This window comes from Myotis daubentonii, chromosome 17, assembly GCF_963259705.1.
Source record: "Myotis daubentonii chromosome 17, mMyoDau2.1, whole genome shotgun sequence".
Classification (NCBI taxonomy): domain Eukaryota; kingdom Metazoa; phylum Chordata; class Mammalia; order Chiroptera; family Vespertilionidae; genus Myotis; species Myotis daubentonii.
In genome coordinates, this window is record NC_081856.1 from 28,937,261 (window position 1) to 28,955,728 (window position 18,468).

Here is an 18,468-nt window from a genome sequence, read left to right on the forward strand (position 1 = left end):
TCTTCTATGTGCCCTGATCCAGGCTCAAACCCGAAACTTTGGTATATCGGTACACCATTCTTACCAACTGAGCTACCTGGCCAGGGCCTGAAACAGGTGGTTTTAAAATGGTGTTGCCTGAAAGGATACATATTTACTACTTTATGTAATATGTAATATGTAATACTAAGACATATGTAATACTTTAAACAATAAAATAACATTAAAAATAATAATAATAAAAAAAATAAAATGGTATTGCCTGGAACCACCCTTTAAGAAGCCAATGTAAACAGGAGCTGTGAGGGAGCGGGAATGAAGAGCTAAGAGAACTGCCATCCCCAAACACCCTCTTCCACAGAGCAGCGCAGCTGCTTAATCTATTGCATAAGATCTCCAGTGTTCCGTGGCTGGAAAACTTTACAATCCATTGTGTTAATGGATTGTATATTAGCATATAAAGCAAGCAAAAGGGTGTTTTTTCCAAGTCATTTGTTTTTATAACTTATAAGCAAATCATCAATTGCTCACAATAAAAACAAAATCCCTGGTATGAAAGAATTAATCTAAAACCTATGCAGAAAACAACTTAAAAATATGAAAGATTACTATGGGGGGAAATCACCTAAGGACTAACATACTTTCTGTCCAGATACTATTTGTGTGTACTTAAGAGCACCTTCTTTTGGGATCCAGGCAGTTCAGGTCTCTCGATCTCCTTTTCAACCGGGATGCTTCAGTCCGAAGTTCACTCTGTAAAGCTTCTCCATCAGGGACACTTCCAGGCTCGGATAGAACCGCAGGAGATGGGAGAGGGCTCAGCACAGTGGGTACTAGAAAACTCTCTCTGGTGCAAGTAGTTTGAGTTTCATAACGAATAAGACGAGACTGAAGTTCAGAAAATCCCCCATCTCTTTCTAAAGATTTTTGATCATCCAAGCAGTATCTAAACAAGAGGAAGATCATGAGAAACAAAGCCCTCACAAAGCAATTAGAAAACATTTACTTAAAAAGTTCTTATTTCACTTCCTAATAAGGTTTAGAAGGTTGAGCGAATGGCTGACTTCCTTCACAAGTTTTTTCTCGCCTGCTAGATGACATGACAAGATATTTAAAAATCTGAAGTACCATCTGATTCCTCTTTGACTGTTTCTGGGCAATAGGTTAAGTTAATCCCCTGGCTTATTTCAAAATAATACAGTGGCTGTTTCAATACCTTTTAAATCTCTACCAACCTCTAATTTCTCAGCATGGCTGATGTGTAGCAACAGGAAATGCTGACTTCTGTTAGGAAGGGCAAGTTTATTTTCATCACAAAGATTAAAAGCGTATAAAGGCATTCTAAACTGGCTCACCAAATAGTTGAGAACAGTTTGAATTTTGCCTTTGAAACTCACTTCCCACCTTATTGATTGATCGACAGATTTTCCTTCAAACTATGTGGCTGTCTCTGTACATGTGGCTTCTCCTAAAACTGACTCAGGGAAGCAGTGAGATGACAGCTCTGGGAACCTCCGGGCTTGAGGAAATCCCATGTTAAGTACAACAAATAAGCACATCAGGAACATCAGCTATGAGTGTGTGACCTTGGAGAGAGCTTCACTTTCCACCAAGTCACAGCTGCATGGAGGAAACATAAGTCTTCACATACTAATGGTAGGGCTACAGAAACCAAAACCTTTCTCCCTTACCCATCCTCTTTGCTTGTAAAATTCTAAGATGCTTCCTACTACTAAAATCAGATTTTGTGTCCATAAGCTTTTAGTTCAACTCCCAAGAAATGTCTCGCTACCCTAACCTCTGATGGAGGTTTTAGGGACTTACTCTCTCCCTTGGGACATTTTCATATTGGATTTCTAAGAGTATAGACTAGGGAGCCAGACTCACTGGATTTAAATCTGGCTCCCCAACTGATTAGCTGTGTGAACTTGACCAAATAATTTAACTTTATCTAGGCTTCTTGTTGCCTCGTCTGCAAAATGAGATTTATAGCAGTCATCTCAAAGAGCTGTTGTGAGGATTCTTTGAATGGGTACAAGTAAGCACGTTGAATCAGTGCCTGGAACATGCAAGCAAAGCAGTCAATAGATGTATGCTGCTGCTGTCATTATTATTATTACTCTCATTGCTATTATTATTATGTCATCATCATTATTGGGTTTATTTTCTACCACAGCATATGCTAATAAAACTCAGAACAGCCAGGATTTAAACCCAGGTGATGACTTCCAAGTGTGACTGAAACCACTGCAGTATACTATCTCTTGTGTAAAGTGTAAAGATCATTTTCCTCAGAGGTCCACCCCTGCCTAAACCTTAGAACAACCTGAAGAATTTTCAGAAAAACTAACTCCTCTTCTTCATGCCCAGAGTTCCTGATTTAATCCATCTGGGGAGAGGCCCAACCATGGACATTTTTTTAAAAAGCTGTCTAGTGGAGCCCTGACAGTGTGGTTGAGTGTTGACCTATATGAACCAGGAGGTCACAGTTCGATTCCCAGTTAGGGCACATGCCTGGGTTTTGGGCTCGATCCCCAGTAGGGAGTGTGCAAAAGGCAGCCAATCAATGATTCTCTCCCATCATTGATGTTTCCATCACACTCTCCCTCTCCCTTCCTCTCTCTGAAATAAAAAAAACATATTTTTTAAAAATACAATAAAAACAGTCTAGGGGATTCTAAAGAAGCTCCCACTTAAATATAACTATGGTAAATTTAGTTCAAACAAAAAGTCCAATCTGTAATCACTGCACAAAAGGATTCCAGCTAAAAACATGAATACTTTAAATAAAAGGTTTAGCTAAATTCAAGTTTATTTGGAAAATATACCTGACTTTTTGATGTTAGAGGAAAAACATAACCTCTCAAATAAGAAATTCTTTCCCCAAATATCAGAAATGAAAAGCCTGAACAAATGTCATTTATCTTTTCATGATTTAGTAGTTATCTCTGAGTTGCCTGTTGTTAACAATTCCAAACTGTTTAGATTTAAATTAGCATTTTATATTGGACTTCTTTCAGAAATGATATATTATTGGATGTTGTAGCTCTGATGGCTCATTCTAAAGTCCTCAAATCCAATGTCTTCCACACTCAGAAGTTTTTGTCTTAGTTTCATGTTGCATGTTCAATTATGTTCTTCCTTGTATTTCTGAGTAGTATGACTCTGAGTGCATATACCAGTTTATCAATCCCTACTCCTATTGTACACCTAGGCTGTTTCCAGATAGGGTTATTATGAACAACACTGTTCTGTACATTCTTGTACAAATCTTTTTGCAAAGTTACGTTTACAGTTCTTAGGCAAATACCTCATAATGAAATTTCTGTGTCACAGGATCTGAGTATTCAAGTTTTCTAAGAATCTGCCAGATCGTATATCTTCTGAAGTAGATATATCATTTTATACTCCCACCAACTATGTGCAAGAGTGCTGATTGTGCCACATAGATTGCCAATATCTATCTGGCTTTTCAATTTTAGCAATTCTGGTGGTGACACGGAATTTTATTTTATGGACGTTCTACATTTTACATAACAAAGCCCCTAAAGCAGCGGTTCTCAACCTGTGGGTCACGACCCCTTTGGCGGTCAAAGGACCCCTTCACAGGGATCACCTAAGACCATCCTGCATATCAAATATTTACATTATGATTCATAACAGTAGCAACATTACAGTTATGAAGTAGCAATGAAAATAATTTTATGGTTGGGTTACAACATAAGGAACTGTATTTAAAGGGCCAGAAGGTTGAGAACCACTGCCCTAAAGTTAGACATTATTTCTAATATCTCTTATTTTAAATAACACTGTGAATAATACCTTTGCATAACTTTCAGTGTAAATCACTAATTTTTTCATTAAGCTAAATTAAGCAAACAGATGTTATCAACATCTGCAATATTTTCTATTCTACATTTCTTGCTAAGATCATTTCTGATATTTATGTTTGACTTGCTATGTTGAAGGGGTTCTTTTTCACTGTGTGCAAAATTGGAAATAGCTGGTTAGAGAAGAACTATGCATTTTATATATTTTGCAAATTCTTCCACTACTTCTAATAGTCATTCAAATCTCAACAAAAAACAAATAAACAAAACTTTTGATCTCCTTTTCAATACATATAACTCTTTCCAACTCTTTAGTTTTCTTCATTTTAATTCACTGGCTAGAACATACAGGAAAATTATTTTTTTTTAAAGTGATGGCTACAGATATTTTTTCTTGCACCCGACTTTAATGGGAGTTTTATTTTGATGCTCAAAAATAAACTAACTGAAGATTTTGCCTCTAGTGTCTAACATAAATATTCCTTCAATAAAATAATCTTCTTTAAATGTATCAAGGAACCAAAACATCCTAGAATGACTTATTGGATGGCGACCATCTGTATTTTCTCAGATTGCACTACTATCTACCCAATGTGCTTAAGCAAGAACATTAAAGAAATTCATATCTCCTGCTTTCTCATCCCCAACATCTAATTGGTTTCTCAAGTTCTTTACATAGCTCTTAAGTTTATATTTTCCTCCCTGTTTTCCCTGTCTTGATAGTATTTTAGTCTTCCAACATCTCTTACTTAAAATACTTCAAAGGACAGTTTATCAAAGGACAATGAGATTGCTTTCAACGAAACAAACCTAAGCATCTAATTTCATGCTTTAAAAATAAAAGCTTCCTACTGCCTCAAAAATAAAGATCACTTTCCCTTCCATGTCAACAATGGTTTTCAATGACTTCATGATATGGCCTCATTATTATACAATATACTTATTACTTTTACTAAAAAATGAAACTGTGCCTTGCTGGTGTACTTCAATGGTGGAGTGTCAACCTATGGATCAGGGGGTCACGATTCCATTCCTGATCAGGGCACATGCCTGGGGTGCAGGCTCGATCCCCAGTATGGGGCATGCAGGAGGCAGCCAATCAGTGATTCTCTCTCATCACTGATGTTTCTATCTCTCTCAACCTCTCCCTTCCTCTCTGAAACCAATAAAAATAAAACAATAAAGAAAAAAAACCCGAAATTGCAATTTCCTCTTCCTAGAATTTACCTCCGTACTTCATTCATCCCCCAGATATTCCCTTTTTGCCAGGTAAACTCCTAATCATTCTTTCAAACTTAGTTCAGACTTCCTCTTTGAAATTCTCTCAAATAGTTCCTGGCGTTAATTTGTTGCATCCTCTGGGCCATTATCTATCTGTATTTCAACGCTGTACTTACATCATGAGTTTCAAGTCCGCAAGCCAATCAAAAGAGTATATTTCTGCTGTTCACTGATAAACTTAAAAGTTGCTTCTCAAAGATTAAGGTAAAATCAAGTCCTTTTCTATTTCAATTTATGAAAAATCAGTGTAAAATAATGTCTTGCTTTTAGAATGTGAAGTATTTTCCAAAATGAATCTCTAATCTTGAAAATTTATCATAAAACATATTAATGATCACCATCTTGTCCTTGTGAAAATGGTAGGTGTGTGCACATGCCCTTGGAAACTGCTAATACCTTTAATCAAGAGAATCCTTTGAAATTTTATTCAAACTGGTCAATTAAAATTCTACAAAAGTGCACACAATATGAACATGTTACAAATAGGAACACATTTCATCTAACAGTGTCTGAGCAATTACAGTGTAATTAGTGACTAGGGAATATTAATGGGACCAGAAGTAGTGTAAATACATTCATACACAGACACCAAAATAATTCTGATTAAAATATCTAGTAACTAATAGTAAGATGTTTAAATGCTATAAAACTGATTAATTATCCAGTAACCTTACTTTTTACAATAGAAGACAAATTATTTGTGTAGGTTCTACTTTGTTTTTTGACGTATTTTGTCTTTGGCTCTATATCTCAATTTATATCATTTTATTATATTCACTCTCAAAACACAAATAAGATAAGCTACATCAACAACATGCAGAAGAGTTAAGGGTAAATAAAAAACTTACTCAATTCCATGATAATGACACACTGAGGCTTTTTCAAAAGGTAAAACTTGAAGTTTCCGAGGACTGAGTTCTGGGGTCAGAACAAAAGTCTTTTCCCTGAAATAAAAATTGTAAATTTATATTTAAAGTTTATTTAGTGACAAAGAAAACTCTAGAAAATGTCTAAATAAAGAAATCTGACTTCCCTCATTTCAAATGAATTTTACATAGGGTAAAAATTAAGATATCACAAAGGGTAATAAGAAAATGAAGCAGGGATAGGCTTGTGGATTCTGTCTCTTAGATTTTCTGTGTCTCAAGTTTCCGAAATTGTAATTTCACTTATTTCACAAAACTATTCTGAAACATGAATAAATCAAGATTGGAAAATGATCTGTAGTGGAAATTCAAGAAGAAGCATTATTCTGGGATTTTTTTTCTCTCTTGATGGAGTGGACTAATGTCTATGCATTTAGTTAAATTCTTTTTTTGCAGAGGAATAATTAAAATCAACTCAAATCTCCGGTAACAAAGGTTGTATTTACTTCCTACTATAACACATGGACCTAGATTTTTCTTTACGGGGAATGTAGTCATCTTGACATGGACTTTAAGAGTCAGCAAGCTTTTAAATATTACAGAGTACTATAGACTGATTTCAGTTCTTCTGAGGTAGATTTTTCAATCAGCAGGTATGTTAAAACGAATCATATGGTGAGCCCTAGCTGGTTTTGCTCAGTGGACAGAGCGTTGGCCTGAAGACTGAAAGGTCCTGGGTTCGATTCCGGTCCAGGGCATGTACCTTGGTTGCAGGCTCCTCTCAGGCCCAGGTCGGGGCTTGTACAGGAGGTAACCAATAGATGGGTTTCTCCCACACTAATGTTTCTCTCTATCTTTCCCTCTCTCTTCTACTCTCCCTAAAAAAGCAATGGAAAAATATCCTCGGGTGAAGATTAACAAAAAAACACACAAAACTAATCATATGGTGAGCTTACATAAAGTATCCAGGCTTAGCCCTTCCCATACCTAGGAGACATCAAAATATTGGGAGGAAGGTCACTGCAATTAGGCTAAGCTCTCCTGGTTATTCTAATGGGTGGCTGCCTCCTCTGCCTAAATTGGAGGCACAGGTCTAAGATATTGGATTATGTTCCTGAAGCTCAGATGGGTGGAGTGGGGAAGGGAGGATTACGCATCAGTGGTCTTTACATAACAATGAAATGCCAGGGGCTTGAATGCAGATTTGGAAATGGTAAATAGAAAGGCAGGTAGATAGTATACAAACAATAAATCTCCTATCACAATCCCCTCTGTGGCATTATTAATTAGTAAATGTGGCACCGCCCATTTGTTACTGAAAATCATCTAGGGTACTATGATAAGCATTTGTAATTATTACGTTAAAATGTAAGACATATACTCCATAATAAACTCTAAAAACCAGAATTTATATTCTAATGCATCTACTTAAAGTGTTCACAAAAAGTAACACTAATAAATTGCAATGACCCAAGTATTTTGACTAGTGACTATAAAAGCAAACATTTTGTAAGACAAAACTCTTTAGGTACCTGCCATTTATTTCACTTCTTTCCTTTACTATGTTGTATCCATTTCTTATTTCAAGCACTCTCAGCAACTTTATCTATTTTTGCTTAATTTTACTCACACCTTGTTCTTTCTAAAAGAAACATTTTAATAAGTATGTATTTTGTCAATATTTAACATTTCTTTGGAATATTCATAGGAGTTATGCCTGAACTTTAATTTACTATAGTATTTTGAATGGCTCCTTGCATAGGTAAGCATTTAAGAAGAGTCTACAAGTTCTTGATTCACTGCCATGAAAACTTGCCCTTAATAGAAAACATATTTGATAATGATGCAGTTCTTTACTAACATCAAGGAACTATATCAAACTTCCCTAAAGAAATTACTTGTGAACTACAGAAATAATTAAATATATCTCCACTACTACACTGAATTCAGAAAGACCTGTGGCCACAAGAGTAAAGACCTCCATAATTCAGTTTGGGCAGACCCACCTAAATGCCAGTTCATGCTTCATGATTTAAAAAAATACTAATCTAAAACTAAATAGAAGAAAATGTTATATACTTTTTGACTTTCTTGATCCCCACAAAAACGGGTATCAATCTCTCAAAGGTAGGAGGAAAAGAAAATTACTCTAAAATTACACAATTTTTGTCATTAAAATCATTAAGTCATTAAGACCCAGAGTCAATGCTCAAGCTTTCAAAGTCGCTCCCTCTCTCTGTAGTGAACATGCACATGAAGGCAACAAGTTCTATCACTTTTTCTGAAATATAACTACTTTCAAATAGAGCCTTTCCAAAATTTACCTTTAAAATCAGTATTTGTCAAAATAACCTTTGTTAAAGTGACTGAAATGATCTATAATTTTTAGTGTCCTTTGGAAGGGTTTTCAAAATAATGGATTAACAAAAAGAAATTGGGTTTGTGAACAAATTATTCAAATCTCACAAGTATTTGATGACATGATTTTAGCTGAAATTAGTCAACAACAGCAACACCTCGTTTTTATTAACTAATAACTTAGTAGAAGTTATCTTGGAAGTCAAATTAGTTATAAATTATTCATGGAGACACTGAATTCTTACTTAGTAATGTTATAGTTTCAAAAGAATTTTTATTCCATTTTCCTATTTCTTCAGTTGAAAGATGTGTTTTTTGCTACTATTAGGAATGACTGACAATGTCATGACAAGTACACAGCAGCAAAATAAAACCTAGACAGTAATACAGAAATGAGAATTAAAAATATGTATTTGCAAGTCAAATTATTATTTTTTCTTAAAAAGAACCATCCTTCATATACAAAGAACCTCAGCATATTCCCTACTAACTTTCATAGGGAATATGCTGAGGTTGCTTTTATTCTTTGTTTCCCTTACATTCAATACCATAAAACACTGGGACATTTGGTAAAATGTGAGGATTATGGCCAACTGATAAACACTGAGATCAAATTGAAAATTCTGCCTAAGTGGCACAGGACACCAGTAAACGGGGAAATGAGATGCCATGTGTTTTTTCAATGACTTTTAAAAAATTAATTGGAAATTATAAGTTTATAACTTACCCCTTTTGAATGTGTAAAGGCTGAAGATCTCCAACTGGTAATCCATCTGAGGTAAAGAATTTCAGCAATTCTTTAGCATCCAATAATGTGGTCGAATCCCGTGCACCCTCCTTGTGGCCCAGCAACTGTTCAGATGAATGAGGAAATGACCCAGCTCTAGGAAAATAATGTTATGGAGATTTATTAAAAGTGGATTCAAATTCCTCATAATTAGGAAAAGATGACATGAGCAGAAACCAGAAAAATACACAAAGAAAATTGAAGAATTACACATTTAAGAAGAAAATAAAGTAAAATCTTTGCAAATCATTTAATGTCAAAGTATATTTTTAAAAACCTCTAGATCACAGTTACCATAACTTGCAGTTACCATATCAATAAGGCTACTAAACTAAATTATATTCTTACTAGAGGCCCGGTGCAAAAATTTGTGGACTGGGGGGGGGGGGGGGGGTGGGCAGCGGGGCCCTCAGCCTGGCCTGTGCCCTCTTGCAGTATGGGACCCCTCGGGGGATATCCACCTGCTGGCTTAGGCCCACTCCCTGGGGGATCGGACCTAAGCTGGCAGTCAGACATCCCTCTGGCAGCCCAGGAGCCCTCAGGGGATGTCCACTTGCCAGTGAGGAGAAGACCTAAGCTGCAGTCGGAGATCCTTAGTGCTGCTGAGGAGGCGGGAGAGGCTCCCGCCACCACCACTGTGCTGGCAGCCATCAGCCTGGCTTGTGGCTGAGCAGAGCTCCCCCTGTGGCAGTGCACTGACCACCAGGGGGCAGCTCCTGCAGTGAGCGTCTGCCCCCTGGTGATCAGTGTGTGTCATAGTGACCAGTCATTCCCAGTTGTTCTGCTATTAGGGTCAATTTGCATATTATCCTTTTATTATATAGGATAAACTAGAGGCCCAGTGCACAACTTTGTGCACAGGTGGAGTCCATCGGCCTGGCTGGCAATCAGGGCCGATGGGTGCCATGGGAGGTTGGCCAGCAGGGGTGAGGGGCCACAGGAGGTTGGCCGACTGGGGGGAGGGGCCAAGGGAGGTTGGCTTTGCAAACGCACTGACCTCCAAGGGACAACTCCTGCGTTAAGCGTCTGGCCCCTGGTGGTCAGTGCGCATCATAGCGACCAGTTGTTAGGTCGCTTAGGCTTTTATATACTAATATATAGATGATGGCATGATTGTTTAGTAGCATTAAGTTATCAAATTCATAAAATTTAAATCAAAAATCTCTTGTATATTCTGAAACTCAACAATATTGTAAATTTTAAAGGTAGAGACAGAATGTTCCAATTTTCTAAGAACTTAAAAGATTACTTGAAGCACAACCATGAAATTAGGCAGTAATCAGAAATCTCTCCAAGGTCCCTTCGGGCCACGATTATGCCACTATGACTAAGCACTGAATCATTGTTATACCTGACATATATGCAGGACTGTATACTCTTCAAACTATTTTACATACAATAGTCTTAACCCTACCAGACTGCTGTACCGATTTTTCGGTAATTTCCACACAAAGGGGGAATATTGGCACTAGATGAAAGGTAGATGAAAGATAGACCTATTTTCTACAATGTCTCCAAGTTCCATCTTATTCTAACCACTTGTTTGCATGTAACTAACATTTTTCTATATCATGTTGGTTTTTTCTCTTTAATGCTCAGGAGCCCAGGTATAGGGGACAGTTAGGTTCAGGGCCTCAGGTCTGGTAGGATTAATCCTCACAAATTTCCTTGAAAAAGACAGGATAGGTCTTACTTCAAAATCAAGTTAGCACCTGAAAATAAGTACTTTGTAAAGTGAAAATCAGCACACCAAACCTAAAAAAAAAATCATATTCCTATTTTTCAGATGAAGACACTAACACACATAGTTTGCATTATAGAGCCAGGGTGACACAGCTATTTGAAATGACAGTCAGAAGCAGACTGACTCTGAATTGGGTACGATTTCTACTCCATCACTCTATAAACCCGAAAAGCTCTTAAAAAGTTTTAGAAACTGAAAAGAGAAAAACACTTTAGTTTCAGAGCATTTTAAAGGTTATAGCAAGTACTGAGTCATAGATTATGCTATGGCCTGTCACCAAAGCATAAATAAAACTTTTACTGGCACAGAAAACTATTTCCTGACTTCATATCAATTCAACTCTTTCCTGGTTATTTTACTACTCAAATCAAGCATTTTTACTGATAATTATGATAAAATGATGACATTATGGGTTAAGACTGACATTTCTATACGTTAATGACCCATAATGTACTGATGGTGCCCCTTTCCCCTGCCCATTCCCTTTATTTTTAAATTGAAAATATAAATCTAATAAAAACAGACAAGAAAATTCTCAAATATGTTCTATGAACTTTATATTCCAGGAGGGCAAGAACTGCATTATGAGCTTAATTTAATTTCTATATAGCTATTCTCTAATAGTAACTCACAAAGGGTTCTTAATGAAAATTACTCTCAATCATTTTACAGGCTGGATGGAATGGGGAAATGTATAATTTGCATTTATATAGAGTCCTGGACACAAGGATATCAAAGCAATTTAAAAGCCCGTTTGTGATAAATTACGTTACCAAATATGTCTTGGATTAAAAAAAAACCCACAAAGAAACAAACACCAAAACAGTGACAGCATTTTATCTTGTTCAGTATTTTCAAGCTTGCAAAGTATTTTTTCATACGTATTCTCATTAAATTTTCACAACTTTGAAGGAGAACTCATGTTGTCATCCCCATCTTAAAGATGAAGCCACAGGCCCTAGTCAGTTTGGCTCAGTGGATAGAGCATAGGCCTGTGGACTGAAGGGTCCCAGGTTTGATTCTGGCCAAGGGCACATGCCTGGGTTGTGAGCTCGATCCCCAGTGGGGGGCTTGCAGGAAGCAGCCTATCAATGATGTTTCTATCTCTCTCTTCCTCATCATTCATGTTTCTATCTCTCTCTTCCTCTCCCTTTCTCTCTGAAAAATATATATATATTTTTTAAAAAAGATGAAGCCACAAATTCACAAACAGGTGACTGAGTTTGTCTAAAACCAAGTTCTTATGACTTCTGAATATCACTACATATTGGTCCTTTGTTCTCCAGTTTAACCTGTTTTAACACAAAACAAATTCTGGAAATATGCAACATAATTTTTGTCCACAACCAAGAATTTAATGGTATCGCCCATATTTTGAAGTACTCACAAGTATTTATTGAGCATTTTACTTTGTAAATCTCATTGTGAGGCAGTAAAAAGAGTTCACTGATGATAATTTATAGACTCATAATCACGGCTCGTGATTTAGTGCATAGATTGACTTGAGGCAGGAGAAAGGAGGTGAGGAGTGAAAGAAGATGAACATACAGATGTATAATGAGGTAGAAAAGGTACAATAAAATAAGTCTCACAAATAACACAGTCCTGAGATGCTTAAAAAAGAAAGATAACAATGAGTTGCAGCATCAAAAAAAAAAAAGGCTTAAGAAGAAAGGTGATATTTGATCTAGACCTTGAATGACAAATAAGCTCCTAGTCCAAGATGGTGGATTAAACATATACATTAATCTCTCCACTCCACAAAGTGAAATCAAGATGTTGAAGTACTGGACACTAAAAGTCATAATAGGGTTAAAAAAAAAAGGAAAAAAAAAATGTTGGACCAAAGAGTTCAATGAATTTCAAAAATTTAGAAACTAGAACAAGAGCCTCAAGGAGAACTAGAGATAAAACTAGAAAACAAGTAGAATCTATCTTCTTCATCCTGTCCTACAAAGCCACAGCGATTCTAAATGTGGGTTCACAGTGTGGCAGTGGGCAAAAATCAGATGACATACTCTAAGAATCCCACTAGAAGAGTTGTTTAAGTACCCCCCTCCCACACCATACCTCGCCCCTATACTTTTTACCTCCACATTAAAGATAAAGAAACTGCTCTCTGAAGACCCACAACTAGGTGCCTGCCCCAGTGTCAGCAGTGACACCCCCAGAATAAATCCCCCTCAGTACAAAGACCAAGTGAAGCTTGTCAGGCAATCTCCACCCTGCATCTCCCGTCTCCCAAATATTAAACCAGGTGACAGGAGGTTGGGAACAAGACTACACAAATATAGGGGAAGTACAACCCAGCTACCTATACAGAGCAGCCAAGTACTAAATTCTTTGCTGTGAACAAATGCAAACCACCAGACACAGGAGAAAAACTACACATAAAAGACAAACACCAATGGAACAAAAAAATCAGAACCAAAGAACATTCCCGATGAACACACGGCAGAGAGATTCGGCTGTGGGAAATGCCACACACAGGAATGGTCAAACAACTGTCTTCCTTTCTTCCTTCTTTTCTCATGAAAGGAAGAAGACGAAGGCCTTTGGTGGAGATGAGCGTTCTGGAGAAACCACTTTGGCTGGGACTGTCACAAGAATGGCTCTTAAGTTGAAGTGCTCAGAGGCAGGACTGCACAAAATTACAGGGCTTGTTAGGGGTCGGGGGGGGGGGGGGGGGGCGCTGCAAACTGGCCTGAATGTGACTCAGAATGCAAGGTGAGATCTAAAGAAGCATCTAATCAGTCTAGGAAGGAGTCGAGTTGAGATCAAATTATAATAATACTAAGTGAAACCATTTGACTTTGCCATTTCTGTAGGTTAAAAAAAAAATGGTCAGATATCAGCCATTGCCCATGATTTGGCAGAATGCTCAGGGTTGGAGATCACCTTGGCCAGGTAGACCGAGCTGTACTGCTTTACAAAGACTGCTCTGCATGGCTACTTCTGTTACTACTTAATGCTTGTGGTGTTCAAGAATATTAACAGTTGATTTTTATTTCAGAAAAAAATAAAGCATGAAAGAAGCTTTATTAATCATAGGGAAAAATTCCCCTCTAATTATAGAGGGGAAATTCTTTCAAAGGGGATATGGGGAAAATCAAAATCCTGGTTAAAGCTGGAGGTATCCATGCTTAGACTTAGAAACTGGGGTGAAACATTCTACTTGCTACCAAATGCAGTGAGGGGCTCACCTGGGCCCCCCCCCCCCCCCAGCACCTTCCTCTCTCACCTGGGAGCCCAGAGGAAAAACAGAAGGCACTCTCCCTGCAAAGGCCTAGGTCGCTCTGGCCTTCCTCTGCTTCCTGCGGCAGGAGCCCCTCGCCCACCTGACCCACTGCATGCCAGCACGCAGCACGGCAGCCTGAGGGCATGTCAGGCACAGACACACGCAACGATGACTCCAATAACTAGGCCCACCCTCCCTCCCTCCCTCCCTCACTCCCTCTCTCAAATCAATAAAAACATATCCTCAGGTGAGGATAAAAATACAACAAAAAACTAGTATCTCATAAACACAATGTGAGCTGTAAGAAAGTTCACTTAAAAATATTGAGCTGTTGCCCTGGCTGGTGTGCTCAGCAGTTAGAGCATAGGCCCACAACCCGCAGGGTCTTGGGTTTGATTCCCAGTCAAGAGAACACACCTGGGTTGCAGGTTCAATCCTAGGCCCTGGTCAGGATGCATGCAGGAGGCAACCAATCAATGTGTCTCTCTCACATCGATGTTTTTCTCTCTTTCCCCCACCCTCCCTCCTTTCCACTCTCTCTGAAAAGCAATGGGAAAAATATAATGGGGTGAGTATTAACCAAAAAACAACAATGAACAATAAAATACTAAGCTGTTTAAATATTACCTCATTTTTTGTTTAGCTTTTTCAAATGTTTCTAAATTTTGAAGAGCATGCCTTTCTGGCCATTCCAGAGGATTGGTTTCCACTAGACCTGAAGAAATAGAATCCACTGGATAGGTGTCTAAAGAGAAAGAAATACATATAAGCACTGAAAAGCATTAACACACCGAATTTAATTACATTAAAATGTATACACGTAGATACACTCATACATCCGTGTATGTGGGGGAGGGGGGGGAGGGCATTTGTGCTTGAGTGTGCATAAAGGCATGTTGGATTCAATTTTTACTTCAGACATTCAGTGAGGCTCTCTGATAGCCTGAAATGTGCAAAATACCATATAAAGTTTCTTGGAAACGAACAAACCAACCAGTATTAAGCTTTCTTTATTCTTATCTCCTCATAATAAAAGTGCATCTCTCAAGACCTACATCAAGTCTCTCAGCTCCTAACGAAGAGTTCTATAACTGGCCTAGTTACATTTCTCTCTTCAAAATGCATATGTATTTACCTAACTAACAAATATACAGCACTTACTTCATACAAGACAACTTCCTAAGCCATTTATAAAGAATGTAATCCTCATAACAACCTGTTATCCCTGATTTAAAGATAAAGAATTGAGGCTCAGAGTGGTTAGGAAACTTGCCCAAGGTCACACAGCAAGCAAGCTGCAGAGCTGGAGTTCAAACTTCTTACTCTTGCTCCAGAGCCCATGCTGTAATCAAGAAGCTATGCTCTCTCACGTATTGAACACATCTCCCAGTTACAAGTAACCCCATACTGTCTCCAACATCTTTCAGATTATTCCAAACTGCTATTTAACTTTGGGACTGATATGTAAAAATGATGAAATGACAATGACAATACAAACAACAGCTCAACAATTTGGGGGCACTTACTATGTTCTAAGTGTTTTATATGTATCAACTCATTCTTCACAATAAATCTAGTGAGTAATATTCTTATCCCCATGAGGAAAGAGGCATGGAGAGGTTAAACAACTTGCCCAGACATTCAGCAAGGAAGAAACAAAACTAAGACTTGAACCTTGGCAGTCTAGCTCCAGAGCATGGCCTCTTAAACATACTCTAAATGCTAAATTTATATGTTACTTTCCAAGTAGATCAGAAGCCCTTAGAAAGACTCAAATTTTTACTTCTTTCTGTGCCTTCATGGTGTCAAACAGATAAAAGGTACTCAATACACATTACTGTTAACTTGATTCTTCAGTCATATTCTTATTGATCTATGGAATAAAAATGATTCTCACAGAATAAAAATAAAAGTTATCCTGTACATTTAAAATGCTAGGCAATCTTCAAATGTTTTCTTGTTACGTCTTGAAAAGCTTCACTCTACTCAAATTCACCACAACAATAGAAACCAGGAAAAGAGAAAGAAATGCAAGTTACTATAAATGATTTCCTACTCCCTCAGTAAAGTTTGGCGACTGTTCCTGCTACAATGAGTGCCAAATGTGGAGCATCTTATGTGGTTTTAGCTACGTTAAATTTCCATGTAGGCTCTATTTTTTTCACCTATGAAAACATAGTGTAGTAGAAACCCACCCATTCTAACAGCTTAGTGAGAGTCGTAGGATCACCTTAAAAGCCTCTCCCCTCTGCTCAAAAACAACTATACTGACCATGCTCTCTGACAGAAGTAATCAGAAAATGTTTAATCCTTAAGTGATAAGAAATACAGCTCACTATTTATACACATACACACACACATATATCCAGTAAGTCTTCACTTAACGCCATCGATAAGTGCTGCAACTTTAAGCGAAATGACATTAAGAAACCAACTTTACCATAGGCTAATTGATATAAACCAGAGTTAGGTTTCTATGGCATCTCATCAACGTTCTAATTAAACAATGTTGAATGAAATGATGTTACTTGAGAACCTGTTGTGCTTGTATATACAAATATATGTCAATTATTTAAGTTTATAAGATGTATTTTAATTTAATCAATCTATTTTATTAGTTTTAATAATAAATAGTAACTGTCATAAATGCCATACAAAAAGCAACTAATATTTAAAGTAACAAAAAACTTACCATTTAACAGATTGGAGGTAATAATTTTGTCTGTTTTTCTTAGAATTGTTTTAGGAATAATTGTTTCAAAATGATCTAAAAAGTGTTCCCTTGTGAGTGTTAACAGACTTTTGAGTTCATCAACAGAAACCACTTCGGGCTGCTCTGCCAACTCTCTCCTCTCTGTAAGACAAGAGATCAACAGGACTAACTATATCACCATTACTTTAAATTCTCTCTAAAGCCCATCTACTACTCATTTTATGAGAAATATTTTCAAAACTGAAATAAGTGAATTTATCCAGCAAACAACATTTCTGTGTAAGCTTGCTTTCATTTTAATCCCATTTGTAGATAATGGTGGAATTCCCAATTATGTGAGAGAGACAGAAAAAGAATAATTTGTTAACAATGAACAGTGAGAAATGGTAAAGCAAGTTTACAAAAGTTTTCAAAAATACCTTGCAGAGTCTTATGCTGTTATTTTGCAAAAATAAAACCTGTAAGACTTTATTGAAATAAGTTAATAAACTTGGCCACTGCTACTTATTTCTTCTCTTTCCCAAAACTAAAATCAGAGTAAAGAAATAAGAAAAGACAACATAAGAAGAAACAATAAAGGATCACAGGTTTCAATACATTTCAGAAGATGAGATTATGGTGGAGACAGCAAAGCAGAGCAGGTCATGAAGCAATTTGTCTACAATAAAGCAAAATATAAAATACTCCAGAAAAAAAATTAGGAGAAATAAAATGGAACTGCTGTGGTGAACATATGAATTTAATGATGAGTGTGTGGCAGAAATACTGGAGCCTCTGGGAAACGTAACAGTATTTGGTCTATACAGAAGAATAGACAGATTAAAAAGAAAGTGATGACAAAAGCAAAACAAAGGTTATGCAAGAAAGAAGAGTTGCTCATCATCATATATGACATGACTCAGCAGTAAACTTCTATATGTAGTCATGGTAATATTAGAACTAACCATTGATTTAACCAAAATTCATGACTTCACTGTAAAGGGTGTGAAGAGAAAGTGAAGCTGATGTGAGAACACTTATCTCAGATGTTAAGATGATGACTAAAATTGGTAAATCCAGAAATAGCTGCCTGCACATATTATTTAGAAAACTGAAGGAAATGCCAGAAAAACTAGCTGAAGAGCTGAAGGGAGCTGCTTGTGGGCAGAGACTGAAAGATAGGGAGGGGTAGGCACTGCTGTTTTCCATATTAAGTGTTCCAGTTCCATTTGCATTTTTAAACTATACCCATGTATTGCTTTTATGAAAATATTTCATTTTTAAAACACTTCTGGACTAATAACATTTTCTCCTATAATAAACAGTAAAGTATAAATTCCTACAGAATTCAATTCAACAAACATTTATTATGTACTACCTGCAAAGCACTGTGCTGGGCCCTTAGGCACAGAGGATGAGAGCGCATTCATCACTCTAGGTGAGGTTGGTACATAAAAACACAAGGGAACAGGCTGAGCAGGTAGTGGCCAGACTTGGGGTTCTACTTTAGACCATCCGCTTTATGAGAAATGCTTCTGTAAAATCCCACCTCACCAATGTGGATATTGGGAGGGTCATTCCAGTTCTCATCCAAGATAAGTAACACATGGTTTCTGCAGACAGGAACACTAGCAATGGTAAAGTAATAGTGGCAATATATGCAGCTTTTATTACATCTTAGTGAGAATATAAA

The 18,468-nt window shown here is 37.2% G+C and overlaps 1 protein-coding gene across 1 annotated transcript in view; it reads right to left on the minus strand.

Moving 5' to 3' along the window:
* MTBP (MDM2 binding protein) overlaps positions 1 to 18,468 on the minus strand; it is a 53,401-nt gene that overhangs the window by 6,587 nt on the left and 28,346 nt on the right. Inside the window, exons 14-18 of the mRNA XM_059671805.1 lie at positions 16,776 to 16,937; positions 14,711 to 14,828; positions 9,042 to 9,197; positions 5,939 to 6,034; positions 659 to 925 (exon numbers count right to left, since the gene is read on the minus strand). Coding sequence (XP_059527788.1) covers positions 659 to 925; positions 5,939 to 6,034; positions 9,042 to 9,197; positions 14,711 to 14,828; positions 16,776 to 16,937 — 799 coding nt within the window. The remainder of the gene's footprint in view (positions 1 to 658; positions 926 to 5,938; positions 6,035 to 9,041; positions 9,198 to 14,710; positions 14,829 to 16,775; positions 16,938 to 18,468) is intronic.